At 61.1% G+C, this 12,905-nt stretch overlaps 2 protein-coding genes across 5 annotated transcripts; one reads left to right on the top strand and one right to left on the bottom strand.

Annotated features, from left to right (window-relative positions):
- The first annotated feature begins 988 nt into the window (after positions 1-988).
- On the top strand, positions 989-8,642 carry FNDC4 (fibronectin type III domain containing 4). The gene is made up of 6 exons (XM_081186981.1): positions 989-1,217; positions 3,759-3,874; positions 4,048-4,252; positions 4,553-4,642; positions 6,514-6,647; positions 7,220-8,642. Exons 1-6 carry the CDS (start codon positions 1,136-1,138, stop codon positions 7,256-7,258), a joined length of 666 nt encoding a protein of 221 aa, XP_081043107.1. The 5' UTR covers positions 989-1,135; the 3' UTR covers positions 7,259-8,642.
- On the bottom strand, positions 8,573-12,757 carry LOC308583194 (low density lipoprotein receptor adapter protein 1-like). 4 transcript variants are annotated; one of them, XM_081186975.1, is made up of 9 exons: positions 12,635-12,757; positions 12,365-12,507; positions 11,125-11,237; positions 10,517-10,631; positions 10,263-10,335; positions 9,905-10,026; positions 9,689-9,744; positions 9,464-9,495; positions 8,981-9,232 (listed from the first exon to the last, which is right to left on the bottom strand). In XM_081186975.1, exons 1-9 carry the CDS (start codon positions 12,723-12,725, stop codon positions 9,123-9,125), a joined length of 855 nt encoding a protein of 284 aa, XP_081043101.1. In that variant the 5' UTR covers positions 12,726-12,757; the 3' UTR covers positions 8,981-9,122. The 4 variants fall into 4 exon arrangements, with proteins under 4 accessions (XP_081043098.1, XP_081043099.1, XP_081043100.1 ...); XM_081186972.1 differs by lacking the exon at positions 9,464-9,495 and having other exon boundaries at positions 8,573-9,232; XM_081186973.1 differs by lacking the exons at positions 9,464-9,495; positions 10,263-10,335 and having other exon boundaries at positions 8,573-9,232; positions 10,517-10,611.
- Positions 12,758-12,905: the final 148 nt, after the last annotated feature.

Genomic DNA, 12,905 nt, shown 5'->3' with positions numbered 1-12,905 from the left:
GGATGCTGTGAACTGCCCTGCGATCTATAGGTGGAGGGCGGCTCACATTTAATTGGTGGTGGTGATGATGATGAATCTGTGGGGCCCCCTTGGCCTGATCCAGCAGAGTTCCAATGAGGAGGAGAAGGAGGGGCCAGCGCCCCAAACAGATATTTTGGGGTGGCAATGCTTCGCTGCGGCTCCTCTGGGGAATGATCAGCTGCTTCGCCCCAGGATCAACGGGGTTGTGAAAGGCCCCAAGGCAGGTGCTGCCGCGTCAAGGACCGAGAAAGTACGTCAGTGGAGCCGGTGACGAGAGGCAGCCCGGAGGGTCCTGGACGGGGGCGGAGGGAGCTGGCGGCCCCCCCAGCACACGCCTTGCCCCACGGCAGCGACGTTTCTCGTATGCAGATCGCAAGGGGGAGAGTCGGATCCCGCTCTTCTTGGGGCTGAATGACGTCACAGAATCCCAAAAGGGCAGAGCGGGAAGGGGCCGCAAGGGTCATCGAGTCCACCCCCCTGCAAACCACCCTGCCCCACCCATAATCCCGGAGGGCTTTCCCCACGTGCAACTTCGGTTCTTCTTTGCGCGGCTCTTCCTTACTCTGCGCCTCCCCCCCAAAATAAGCCCATAGGGCGCCCAAGAGCGCCCCCTCGACCCTGGCCGGGGCGTGACGTCGGCGGGGGCTCCTGGTTGCCCGAATTCCCGGGCTCCGGCCAGTGGCCACTCAGGTCCGGGGCAGCTGCTGCTGCTGCCCTGGCGGGAGGCGAGGCGGAGGCGGCGCCAACTGGGCGGCGCTGGGCGGGCAGACGGTCTCCACGACGGAGCGCGGCTGGTGCTGCTGCAGGGACCGCGTTGCCTCTCCTGCTGCTGCCGCCGCCCGAGCAGTCTCCGCAGCGGAACCGGGCCTCGGCCGCTGGGCAGGGCTCCTCGGCTGGGCTCTGCGGACGCCTCGGCCCGCCTGGATGGAGCCGCGAGGCGGCGGAAGAGCCGGAGGCTCCGCAGCCGGGAGCGCGGCGCTGGCACTGACCCGTCCGGCGGGAGCCGCTGCGGCGGAGACTGCGGGGGGCCCCGCGCTGGCCGCCCCCTGAGCGCCCGGAGCCTCGCCGTCGCCTCGCCGGGCTCCATGAGCAAGTGCTGCGCCCGTCCGCGGCCATGGCTTCCCTCCCCGCCCGGTACCTCAGCCCGGCGGCCGTGCTGGTGCTGGTCAGCTGCGACCTGTGCCTCGTGCGCGCAAGTAAGTGCCGGGGCTCCGGGCGGGGCGGGAGGCGGGAGGCGGGAGAGAAAAGGCCCCCGGGGGTCAGGATCGGCGCCCGAGACCAGCGCGCTCTCCCCATAAGCGCAGGCCCGGCTGGCCGTCTCTCGGGCCGCTGGCCTTGGTGCTGAACCCGGGCTGCTCCGCACCCCGACGAGGGCCGTCGGAGGGCCAGGGAGGGGGTGGGCAAGGCGGGGGTCTCTTGGGCCCAGCTCTGCCCTGCCCTGCTCGGCTGCGTCACTGGCCGCCCATTGCCCGCGGAAGCAGCCGGATCGGGGCAGCAGCGCCGCGGCCAAGGCAGGCTCGGGCCCCTCTCGCAGCGCCTTGTTCCCGGCAGCCGCGAGCGGAACCCCGGCCAATTTCATTAGAGTAAAAGCCTGGCTCCAGGGAAGGCCGCGGCTGCCAGCTGGCCTCGCTTGGGTGAGAAGGAGCCTCTGCCCACGTCCCCGGCCTCCGCCTTCTCTCGAGGTGGCAAAGGTCTCTTGGCAGGGGGCACCTCCTGGCACCCTGCGGCCACTCCGCTGCCCTTGACCCACGAGGAGAAGGTGACTCTGGCCCATTCTGACGCCCGACGCCCCCAAACCGCACTTGACCCATGAGACACCCCACGCACGGTCACGATCCCCTCAGTCTGGCCTGCTTTGCCCGGAATCCGTCCCCAAACCGGCGGCTGTTGCTTTACTTCCAGCTGCCCAAGACGACACCTTTTGACCTCTCTCCACCCACCCGGGGCTTACACGCCGGCTTCCGCCCCCCAGACTCCCCTGCTTGGCGGGGCCCGTCTTTATAATGCACAATAGCTGACTTTGAGCCGAGGCCCCTAGGAGTTGTAAGTGCAGCTTGCAAGGAAAGTAGGTGGTTGTCAGGAGCTGCCATTCCCGGGGAGTCTGAAACCAGGCAGGTATGGCGAGAGGGAGCTATTGGCAGTCAAGCCCGCAGAGTTCCAAGAAATACATTTATTCGTTTACTGGTCAAATAGATGGCCCTCCTGCTTCTTGCCTGGTGCCCTCAAAAAAGAAGTTTCTCAGATGAATGGCTTAAAATACAACTGCAGAAATGGCGCAGGAGCAGAAGGGGATCCTTGGAGGGTTCATTGCCTCCCCTCACTCTCCACCCCGGGTCTCCTCTGGAGAGGGAGCTGGAGGCAGGGAGCGGCCCTGTGGCCGAGGGCAGGAGGCAACCTGCTGCCTCTTTCCCCCAAAGAAAGGGGGTCTCTGTGGCTGAAGGGGGGGCACAGCCAGGGGACCAAGCGGAGTCCAGGGCGCGCGGTTTTGCCAGGACGCTGATGAAACGGGAGAGCGCAACTGTGACAGCTGAGCGGGCGGGAGGCGCCACTGGCGGGGAGGTCGGCTGGAAGAGAAGGCGAACTGCGGATGTTGGTTAGAATTCAAGTCGTTATCAGCTGTAATGATTAAGATAATTGGGGGGGGGAGAAAGAAAGGTGTAAAATTAAGTGAAAATTAAGGGCGAGGATTTGCTGAATGAATAATTTGAATTGGAATACAAAAAGGGGAGGTCTGAGGAGGTCTGAGAAGTAAGTTAAAAGAAAATAAGTGAATGGAATTATATGTGTTTTTATTTTTGTATTTTTGTTTTTTTGTTTTTCTTTTTTTGTATAACCTTTGAAAAGTTAATAAATATATTATAAAAAAGAGAGAAGGCGAACTGCGGAGTCCAAATGTGGAAACTCTCGGAGGAGGTGAAGCCCTGGGAGGAGCAGGTGTTTCTGCGGGATGGAGGGTCTTTCCTTGTTTCACGGCTCCCTACAAGGCTCTCCCCCTCCGCTGAGCCCCTCTCCCTCTTTCCCCTTGGAGAGGCAACAACCTTTCGCCCTTCCGAGTAAAAGATGAATAGGGGGGCACAGCGAACATGGAGCAAAAAATAAGAAAAGAAAATATGCTGGAACAATATTTTTCAGACAATTCTTAATTGATCTTTGGAACTCACTGACCCAGTATTATCCTCCTCAAAGGAATACTCCTGTCTCCACCAGCAGTTTCCAGTTTTTCTTCTTCAGCTTGCAGTCAGAATCTCGGGCCTAGGGAGCCCCTTCCATCTTGGTCCATTTTTCAACACAAATAAAGCGCCCTGGGCTCATAACCCTTAATCGGCTCTGTCTGGGTCTCGTTTATATTTGTACACTTTTAGAGGGAAAATGGCTTTCGTTTTCAGATTAAGTTCTTTTTTTGTTTGTTTTTCAAAAACTAAAGCTCAAAGCAGCTTGCACGAAAGCACTGCATTGCAAGATGATAACTCTTAGCTCTAAAATGACACCTTCAGTATAACAGCATCAAGGACGCGGCCGCTGCCTTCCAGGCCCTGCTCCCCTCCGTCTCTAGGGGTGCTAAATCCCCTGGAAAGGCCGCTGCTCCCTGGACACAGGCCTCCCCGCAGCAGCGCCAACTTGTGCCAGCCCCCAGGAGGGAGGAGAAACCCGAGGCGGAGATGGAAGGGACCCCTGGGGTCATCCAGTCCAGTCCTGCCCAGCCACCAGTGACCCTTCCATCCCTGCTTGCCTCACAGATCGGCCCCCGTCGCCCGTCAACGTCACCGTCACCCAGCTCAAGGCCAACTCCGCGATGGTCTCCTGGGATGTCCCGGAAGGGGACGTCGTCATCGGCTACGCCATCTTGCAACAGGTGAGGCTGGAGGAGGCGGAGGCGGGGGGGGGCGCACCACTCCTCTGTCCCGCAGCCCCACCGCCCCCTTGCTTCTCACTTCTCCAACCCCTTTGTCAGCCAAGGGGGGCTATGTTCTCTTCCCTCCCTCTCTCTGCCCTCACCCGCTCTGACGCCCCCCCCCTTTCCGGCAGCGGCAGGACGGGCAGATGCAGCGCTTCATCCGGGAGGTGAACACGACGACGCGGGCGTGCGTGCTCTGGGACCTGGCCGAGGATGCCGACTACGTCATCCAGGTGCAGAGCATCGGCCTGCACGGCGAGAGCCAGGCCAGCAAGAGAGTCCACTTCCGCACCCTCAAGCAGAGTGACCGCCTGCCGTCCAACAGCTCCAGCCAGGGTAGGCGAGGCGCCCGGGGGACCTCCCCCTCTCCCACCCCCGCCCTCCGGAGCCTCGCTGACCGGCTGGGCGCCCTGTCCCCCTCCAGCGCCGCCTGTCTCCCCCCAGTCAGTCCCGGGCCTCCTCCGGGGGCCAGGAAGCTCCGTGGTGCCTCCGTCCAAGGCGGGTGGGGCCCCCTCAATAACCTGTGGGCAGCCCCGGCGGAGGGGCCGGCGAGACCCTACCCAGCCTGCAGCTGCTCTCCCCCGGCTCTGAAAAGATCCCCTTGCCTCGCCCGACGGGGCGTCCCTCTCTCCGCAGGAGACATCACCATGGAGGGGCTGGACAAAGAGCGGCAGCTGCAGACGGGCGAGATCGTCATCATCGTGGCTGTGCTGTTCATGTGGGCAGGTGAGGCGGGTGGGAAGCTCTCTTGGGCCTCGTCCAGCACGCTCTGCTTATGTTCCTTACAGGTGTGTGAGGATCCCACTAGCGCTGGCCCGGAGTTTGTCTCTGGGCGCACAGCCAAAGTTCCTTCTTCTTTGCTGCATCTTTTGGCTGCCGTTCTTTGCACGGAGGGGCCTGACAGCCTTGCGCGTCCAAATGAAGCATCCCGTTGAACGCGGCTCCGTCAGAAGAGCCCAGCAGCAGCAGCAGCAGCAGGATCAGGCCCAAGCGAGCGGGGGCACCTCAAAAAATGGCTACCCAGTTTGCAAGCAGGACCTGAGCAAAGCGCAGCCCTTTCCTCCTCTCCGCTTGTGATTCCCGGTCGGATGCTTATGGTGGGGGCGCACCCCAAGTTCCCGATGGGCAGTTGGCGTCTGGGTTTGGCTTTTGACGAGCATTGTGCAGGAGCAACAGCTCTGAGAGGATAAAATCGCCGTGAATCTGAAGAGTCCCCTGTTACGGAAAAATCCCGGGCGTGGAATTCCAAGCCACCCGGTGCGTCGGACTGAGTCCGCGGGTCCTAGCGGAGAAAATAAGCTCAGCCGGAAAAGGAGCAAGATGCGGAGATCCGAGTTTATTGCGCAACAGGTTCAAGACGAGATTGAACCCCGAGAATGGGGTGACATAAACTTTTAAAAGTTCCCCCCAAGTCCCAGAATACAGTGCGCGAAACGTCATGAATATGTTATGGGAAGGTTGGGTTTCATGGATTACATCATGAATATTTTACACACGTCATGAATATATTTACAGAGAGGTGGGGTTACACTGATTAGCATTTGAGACAAGGGAGGGGGAATGTGCAGAGTGAGGGATATACATAAGTAAACATTTCTTGAGTACCGGTGGTGGCTGGACAAAGGGACAGTTGATATGCATCGTCTGCCACCTGGTATTGCCCGGAGGAAGGGTTAGGCAGGACGATCTGACAGGATTAAGAAGTTCCTGTGTACGTGCCCTGCCGCTTGAGGGATTATGGAGGTCAGGGTGTCATCATGGAGTCCAAAGGGAGCTGGGTTGAATGACACTGAAAGCAAGGAATTCGGGGCTATGGTTGATTTTATATGATTTTCGGAAGGTTCTGAAGGTTCCCAACCTGTTCCGTAGCCTCGGTCAAAGTTGGATACATTGTAACAAGGTTTTGACAGGTTTATGAGCAAAACGGATACATTGTAACAAGGTCCTGATTGGATTAGGAGGTCGGAAGTTTCGGTTCGATTGTTCTCGCTGTGGGGGACCGTCAGTAGCTTGTCAGCAGCTTTAATGAGGCGTGCAAGAGTTCGCTGAGCTGCCTGAGCTAGTTCTTGCAGGATGGATGCATGGCTGTGATTGGCTGAGGCGCAGCTCAGTATTTTGAATGGGGACGTAGTATGATACGGTCAACTCGCTTTTGGAATAGGGCAAGAGGGAGGCATAGGAAGAGATTGAGACAGGAAAGAGCCTTTTATTAGTAAGGCAGGGGTATAGTGTGGTGCTTGTGCAACAATGTGGGGGCTGAGGGTTCCAGGAAGGATTGGGCACTGTAGAGGTCATCGCCTCGGGCCCCTTCAGGTAGCGATGGAGGGAAATGGTTGCCCCCCCCCTTCCTCCTTCCGTATCACCCCGGATCAAGGCGATGCGCGGGAGATTGGGTAGAAATGCTTATTTCGGGGCGCAGGGCCGACGGAACGCGAATTCCCTTTTCTGACTGAGCTGTGTTGAACTTTTGCGCAAATAAAAGATCTGGGAAGCAACCAGCCACTGACTCCAGCACGTCAAAAGGCGGGGCGGGGGGGGGAGACCCGTGCGCGATGGAGGCCCCTCGTCACCTTCCTTCTTCCTCTTTGCTTCCGCAGCGGTGATCGCCCTCTTCTGCAAGCAATACGACATCATCAAGGACAACGACTCCAACAACAACAAGGAGAAGAGCAAGCCGGCCTCGGAGCACAGCACGCCCGAGCGGCCCACCGGGGGCCTCCTCCGCAGCAAGGTGGGGGGCGTCCAGCAAGGGAGCGGGCGGGGGCTTGGCTCAGCCCACCATCGCCGGGGAGGGGGGCCAGGGCGGAGCTCGACGGCGGGCAGCCCAGCCCGAGACAGCGGGGCCGGAGCTGCTGCCCCGTCCTCGGGGCTCTCGGCGGCTGGAGCGGGTCTGTGCCGCCACCGCCTCCTTCTCCTCCGGGTGCTGGTTGCGCGGCTGCAGCAAAAGCGCGGCGCCGGGAGCCGTCGGGGCTCCGGGGAAGCCGGCTTTGGCCGAGCTGGGTCACTAGGAGCGCTCTTCCTCGGCAGCAGCCGGCCTGAAGGGCGCCGGAACCGAACCCACCCAGGGGGGGTTGCCATCTTGCAAGGGGAAATGACAGGTGGGGACTTTGGAGACGCATTTTTCGAAGGAGCGAAGGTGCCGGGCGCTCTCCAGGGCAAGGGGGGCGATGCTGCAAAGGAGGCGCCGCAGTTCAGCTGCGGGAGAGGGGCACAGCCTGGCCAAGAGGGAGCGGGAGGCGTCGGGGCCCCCAATAGCTCTGGGGGTCCTGCTCGCTCCCACGACCCTCTCTCTCCCTTTTTCAGAAGATGAAATCGCCCTCTGTCAACATCATCGAGGTGTAGCTGAAACTCGCGGGGACCTCAGCGGCCTCCGCCCTGCCACCACCGTCGCAGCCTCCTGCTTCCCTGCATGCAAAGAGCTCCTGCTTCTTCTCGCCCCAGGAGGAGCAGACCTGCATGGAGCCCGCCGGGGCCAAAGTGCATGCGGAAAGCCCCTCTCGCCCAACCCTTCTCTCTGGGGCCACCGCCAACGGAGAGCGCAGCAGCAGCGCCACCCACCGCTACTATCCGAAGAGCCTCGTTGCGGGAGCTGAAGGCGCGACATCGCCCAGCCCCCTGCAGCTTCACCATGGAAGCTCTGGACTGGGCCCTGAGCGGGGCCACCACCCAGAAGACCATGCTGGGCAGACTTTGTCGCCTCCCTCAAGAGTTCCCTTCAGCCCCTAGGCCTTCCCACCTGCCCCCTCTCACCGCAGTTATAGGGTTCCTGCCAGCTGCCCTTGGCTTCCTCTTGGGGAGGTACCAGCTGTGTGCCAACTGCCTTTGCCCTCCCCCTCCAGCCAAAGCCAGCCCACCTCCACCTTCTTCCTTCTCAGCAAGATCAGGAGGGGTCCCTTCCCTCCTGGCAGCTGGAGAACTGCCACCCACCACCTCCCCCTGGCCACATCCAGGAGGAGCCCCCCCCCCATGAGCACCCAGCACCGCCTTCCAGGAATCCAGCGCTTCCGGCCTGAAGGCTCAGCTCAGAGCGCTGCGTTGGCAGTGGCAGGTGGCCTTTCGGTCCTGGCAGAGAGAGAACAGCTTGCAGCCCCATTTGCCTATTTCCCTCCAGCTGTGGGGCTGAGAGCAGCTCAGGGCCCTTTGCCTGGAAGTCAAGCCACCCCATCCCACCCTTCCCTCAGGACAGGCAGCTCTCCGCCTCCCCAGCTGGGCAGCAAAAGACCCTCTTCTGCCTCCCTGCTGCTCCACTCCCCCCCACCCCAGCCAGAGAACCTACTTTAACAAGTGAAGACCCTCGCAGGCTCCCTCCCCTTGCACAGCAAAGAGCAGTGGTGGGAGCTGTGGAATCCCCTGCTTGCCCACCTTGCCGCCCCACAGAAGGGCTGCCCCCAGGCCCACTTGGCTTGCTTCTCCCCCCTTGGGAAGGGCCTGCCTGGCACAGCTCACCCGGAGAGCTCTGGAAGTGGCTTCCAGGTGGTGCCAGACTGGTGAGCCCCAGGCAGGTGAGCCAGGAATCCCGGCCCAGGAAGGAGACGGACGGTGCTATGCCCCCCACCCCCCTGCGTGCCAGTCGGGCTCCCCCAGAGATGGCCGGCTGTGCCACTCGCTGCCCCTTTCCCCCGTGGGCTGAGGCCTCTGCAAGGAAAGACACCCAAGTACAACAACAGTAGAAATGGTTTATTTCCCTTTAGAAAAGGACATTAAAAACTAGTCTTTTTGCTACAAAGCTGTGATTTGGCAGTGATGAGCAGCTGGTGGGGAAGGGAGGGGGCTGCCTTCCCACCAGAGCTGGACGGCAGGGCGGGGGGGGGGGCAGCAGAGGGAAGGATTTCTCTACACTCAACACAGCCCTCCTCAATATGGGGTGGGTGAGGACTGATGGGAATCTGAATGCCGCCCCCCCCCCAATGTTCAGGCCTCAAGAGCACCATGAGGAGGCCTGGTGCACCCCCCCCCCTTGCAGGAGAGGTCCTGGGGCTGAGGACCCCTGCTGAATGCCCCGCAGTGTGCTGTTGGGGTCCCCCAGGCCAGCAGGGTGAGGGGCAGGCCTGGGGTGCTGCTGAGGGTCCAAGGCAGGCTAGACCAGGTTCCCAGGGGGGGGGGCAGCTGGTCCTTGTGGCTGACAGACAAGGGGCAGCAGAGGCTGTGCTGGAGATGAGCAGCGAAGACACGGTGAGTGGCAGGAGAAAGATGAGGAGAAGCAGCCTCAGAAAAATGTCCCCGGAGGCAGGCAGCTGCTGGGGGGGCTGCAGCCCCAGGCCGCCACTGACTGGAAGCGGGCAACTGGGGAGCCCCCAAACGCAAGCCCCCCCACACCTGAAACATACAAGGGCATTGAGAGGAGCCACTCAAGAGGAAGGAAAAAAACAGAGAGAGAGACGGGAGGGAGAGAAACCTACAAATGGAAGAGTCCATGTGAAAATGCAGGGGAACCCCCCCCCCTTCCCCTGGAAGAAGGGAAATGAAAAGCCTTCAAAGGGAGTCCCCCACCCCTTCATCCCGAGCAAAGGTTGAGGGCGGGGCCATGCTGGGGGGGTCAATGGTTACCTGTGGTGGGGCGGCCCCTCTCCTCTACGCGGCTTGGGGCAGAGAAGAGACAAAGATCAGAGCAGCAGCAGCAAGGAGAGCCCCCCCCAGCCAGACCATGTCCTACTCCACAAGCCCTGCAGCAGCCCTTCAATGTGTCCCCCCACCAGAAACAGAAAGCCCACACCTCTGACTGCCTTGCCCCCCAACCAACAGGGGACCTTGACGCAGCCAACAGGCCCCTACCCAGAGAAGGCTTCGTTGAGGTCTTCCTCCTCCTCCTCGTCCTCCTCTTCTTCCTCCTAGGGCCAGAGAAAGCCAGGTGTTGGCCAGGCCCCTCAAGAGAGAGCAGGCAGCCCCCGCTGACACACGAAGGGCGGGGCTGGTGAGGGAGGGGGCCTCTTGGCCCTGAGAGCCAAGGGGGCCCGGCAGTGGGGCAGCAGGTCACTCCCAATACCGTACCTCAAAGTTGGTCTTGAAGGGGGGGCTGCCAAGGGGTGACCTGCCAGGCGGGCGGGTGCTTTCCACCGGGGGGCACAGCGGACTCAGGGAGGGCTTCTTCTCCCCCTCCCCTTCCCTGGAGCCTGGTGGAGAAAAAATGCCCAGAGGCTGAAACCCCCAACAGCGCCCCCTCCCTTTCCCAGTTGCTGGCACTTTGATCCTTGACATGAAGACCCCCTCCTGTGCCCCCCACCATCCTCACCACCCCACAACCTTGGAAAAGAAGGGTGCACCGGGGGGGTGGTGGCAGGAGAGCCACCAAGGAAACCAGACGGGAGCAGGCCACGGGTTTGGCAAGGGGCACGGCCACCATCCATACCTGCCTGCGCAGCCTCCCAGAGATCCAGGGCCACCTGGAAGGCCTGAGCCACCGTCAGAGTCACAGCCTGGGCCTGCATGGGCGACACGAGGCAAGAGAAGGCGACCGGGGCAGCTGGCGAGGCAGCGCCCTGCAAAGGGCCCTGGGAGGGAGGTGGGGAACCCTTCTGCGGGGCATGCAACCAGCGAGCAAACCCCACCCCAAAAGAGAAGCGCAGGACCCAGCCCTCCCCAGGGGGCGAACGCAACGCTTACGATCTTTTTCTTGGGCGACAGAAAGGCGTGGCACTCGAGGGCACCGCTCTGGGGGTTCTGTGCCACGTAGGCAAAGACCTTGTTCTGCAGCTTGTCTGTGGTGCAATAGGAAATCCTGAAAGAGGGCGGGAGAGGAGGCAGCGCTCGGCATCCCCACACCAAGCACCCCTGGCAGGGCAAGAGCAGGGGCAGGGGGCCGTGGGAGATGGCCAGGTTGCTGGGCATGCAGGGCTAAGGCAGAGACGCAGCACAATGAGAGCATTTTGCCCCAGCAGTGGATTACGGAAACCGGAAGAGCAGAAAATGTTCCTGTCCTGCAGGCAGCAGAAGCTGGAACCGGGGAGCAGGGAGGGACCATGATGGGGCTCCCCAGCAAATCACGTCCCCCAGGACAGCAGGTCTTTGTTCCAAAGGAGACGCCTGCGGGCTGCCCCTCGCTTGGCTTCCGCAGTGCCCAACTGGGTGCATGTCTGCTTGCTTTTTATGCTTGCTCACAGCCCGGCCAGCCAGCGGGCAAGTCCTCAGCCAGGCAGCCAGGCAGAGAGGGGCTCAGACAGGCAGCTCCCTGGCCTCCAGCAGCCCTACCTTGCAGAAGCATCCTCACACACCTGTAGATGGAGATGGTCTCAATGGTCTCCTTGGTCTCAGCGTCTTGCAGAGAGAGGCCTCGTGGGGAGACAGTCAAGATCACCTTCCGGAATTTCTTGGGCCCCACCCGAGCCTGCGGAGTGAAGGTAGAGATGGGGAAGGAGGTCTCCTGGATAATCACAGAAGACCCCCTAGTCCAGCCCTCAGCTCCTAGCAGACTTCCAAGAAGCTCTCCCCCCTTCACCCTGCACCCATTCTGTGAAAGAGGCAGGCTGGAGCACAGAAAGAACTCAGGAAACACTCTCTTTTTTGCAGACAGAGAATTCCCACTGGGAGGCATCTCCATCTCCTTATCCATACATAGATTTGTCCAATCCCCTTTCAAAGATAGATCTAGGCTGGTGCTCATCATCACACCTGCAGACAGCATGTCAGGACAAAACCCTTTTCTCCAAATCAGGAAGCCCCAGATGCAGTAAGGTTTCTTCCAATCCCTGCACCATTTGGGCTGCCCTTTATTCTGGCTCTACAGTAGCTTATTTTCTTAGGTTGGGAAACCAGAACAGATCTGATCTTCACCAAGATGCGTAGCCAGTGGCTCCTGAAACCAGCCCCCGTGGCATCAGCAGTGAGTCTGTCTGAGGGGAACAAGACCTTCAGCGAGACCCTCAGCAAGCAGCCAACTTTCACAGCTTCCTCAACTGCAACATTCCTTCAAGAAGACAGCTTTTTCTGAGCTACTTCCAAACATATTAGCTGCAACGTTCTTTATGTAGGTCTGCCCTTAAAAGGAGCTTGATCTGTTGAGTTTTCTCTGGCACCAAACGATCCAGGCACGTGACTCCTCCAATCTTGTCCCAGATTCCCTGGTTGCTCTTGATCATGTCGAGGCTCAGTTGAAAGGAGAAAACAGGAGAACCCAGACGCCTCAAAGGGAAACCCAAGAGCAGGATTTCCAGCAGCTGGAATCCTGCCGCCTTGATTGTGGAGGCAGAGCAGCGGCCATGGCCAGCCCTCTCCCCCTCTTAACCCAGGGTCTCCAGCATAGCTGTCAACTTTTCCCTTTTCTTGCGAGGAATCCTATTCGGACTAAGGGAATTTCCCTTTAAAAAAGGGAAACGTTGACAGCGATGGTCTCCAGCTGTCTTGAGACTACAACTCCCATCCTCCCTAGCTAGCAGGGTCAGTGGTCTGGGATGGTGGGAGCTGGAGTCCAAAAGCCGCCTGCTGCGAGCCTCGGGCCTCCCTTTCGCCTCCTACCGTGGCCAGGATCCGGTGGATGGCGGCGCTGGCCATGTCCTCCCCCTTGGGCTTCTCCACCAGCGTCATGCCCAGGTACTTGAGGGCGAAGCCCATCCCCTCCAGCAGCGGCTCCCGCATGTCGGACCACGACTCCGGCAGCTCTGCGGCGGGGAGAGAGGCAGGGAAGGGGCGCGGGGCCCCGTCAGACCACCGGGGAGGAGCAGGCAGCCCCCAGAGACACCCCCCCCCGAGTCCCACGTGGGCTCCCGCGGCGGGGGAGGGACTCACGGTGGCGGCGGAGGCGGGCGACGCCCAGGCGGTGGCGGGCGAGGCTGGGGCTCCGCAGCACGGCCCGGCCCGCCGCCCGCAGCGCCTCCATCGGGAAGGGAGCGGACGGGGCGGACGGACGGACGGAGGGGCTCCGCCTCCTCGGCTGGGCCAGGGCGCATGCGCGGCCAGCACCCTCGCCCACAGAGATAGGAACGGGGAGAGAGATCGAGGAAGGGAGAGGGGCCGGGAGGACTCGCAGGAGAACTCCTGCCCGAGCCCGGAAACCCCC

This window comes from Podarcis bocagei (genome assembly GCF_964188305.1).
Source record: "Podarcis bocagei genome assembly, chromosome: 3".
Lineage (NCBI taxonomy): Eukaryota > Metazoa > Chordata > Lepidosauria > Squamata > Lacertidae > Podarcis > Podarcis bocagei.
The sequence above is the reverse complement of the archived record's forward strand: the minus strand, read 5'-3'. Positions and strand labels throughout refer to the sequence as shown.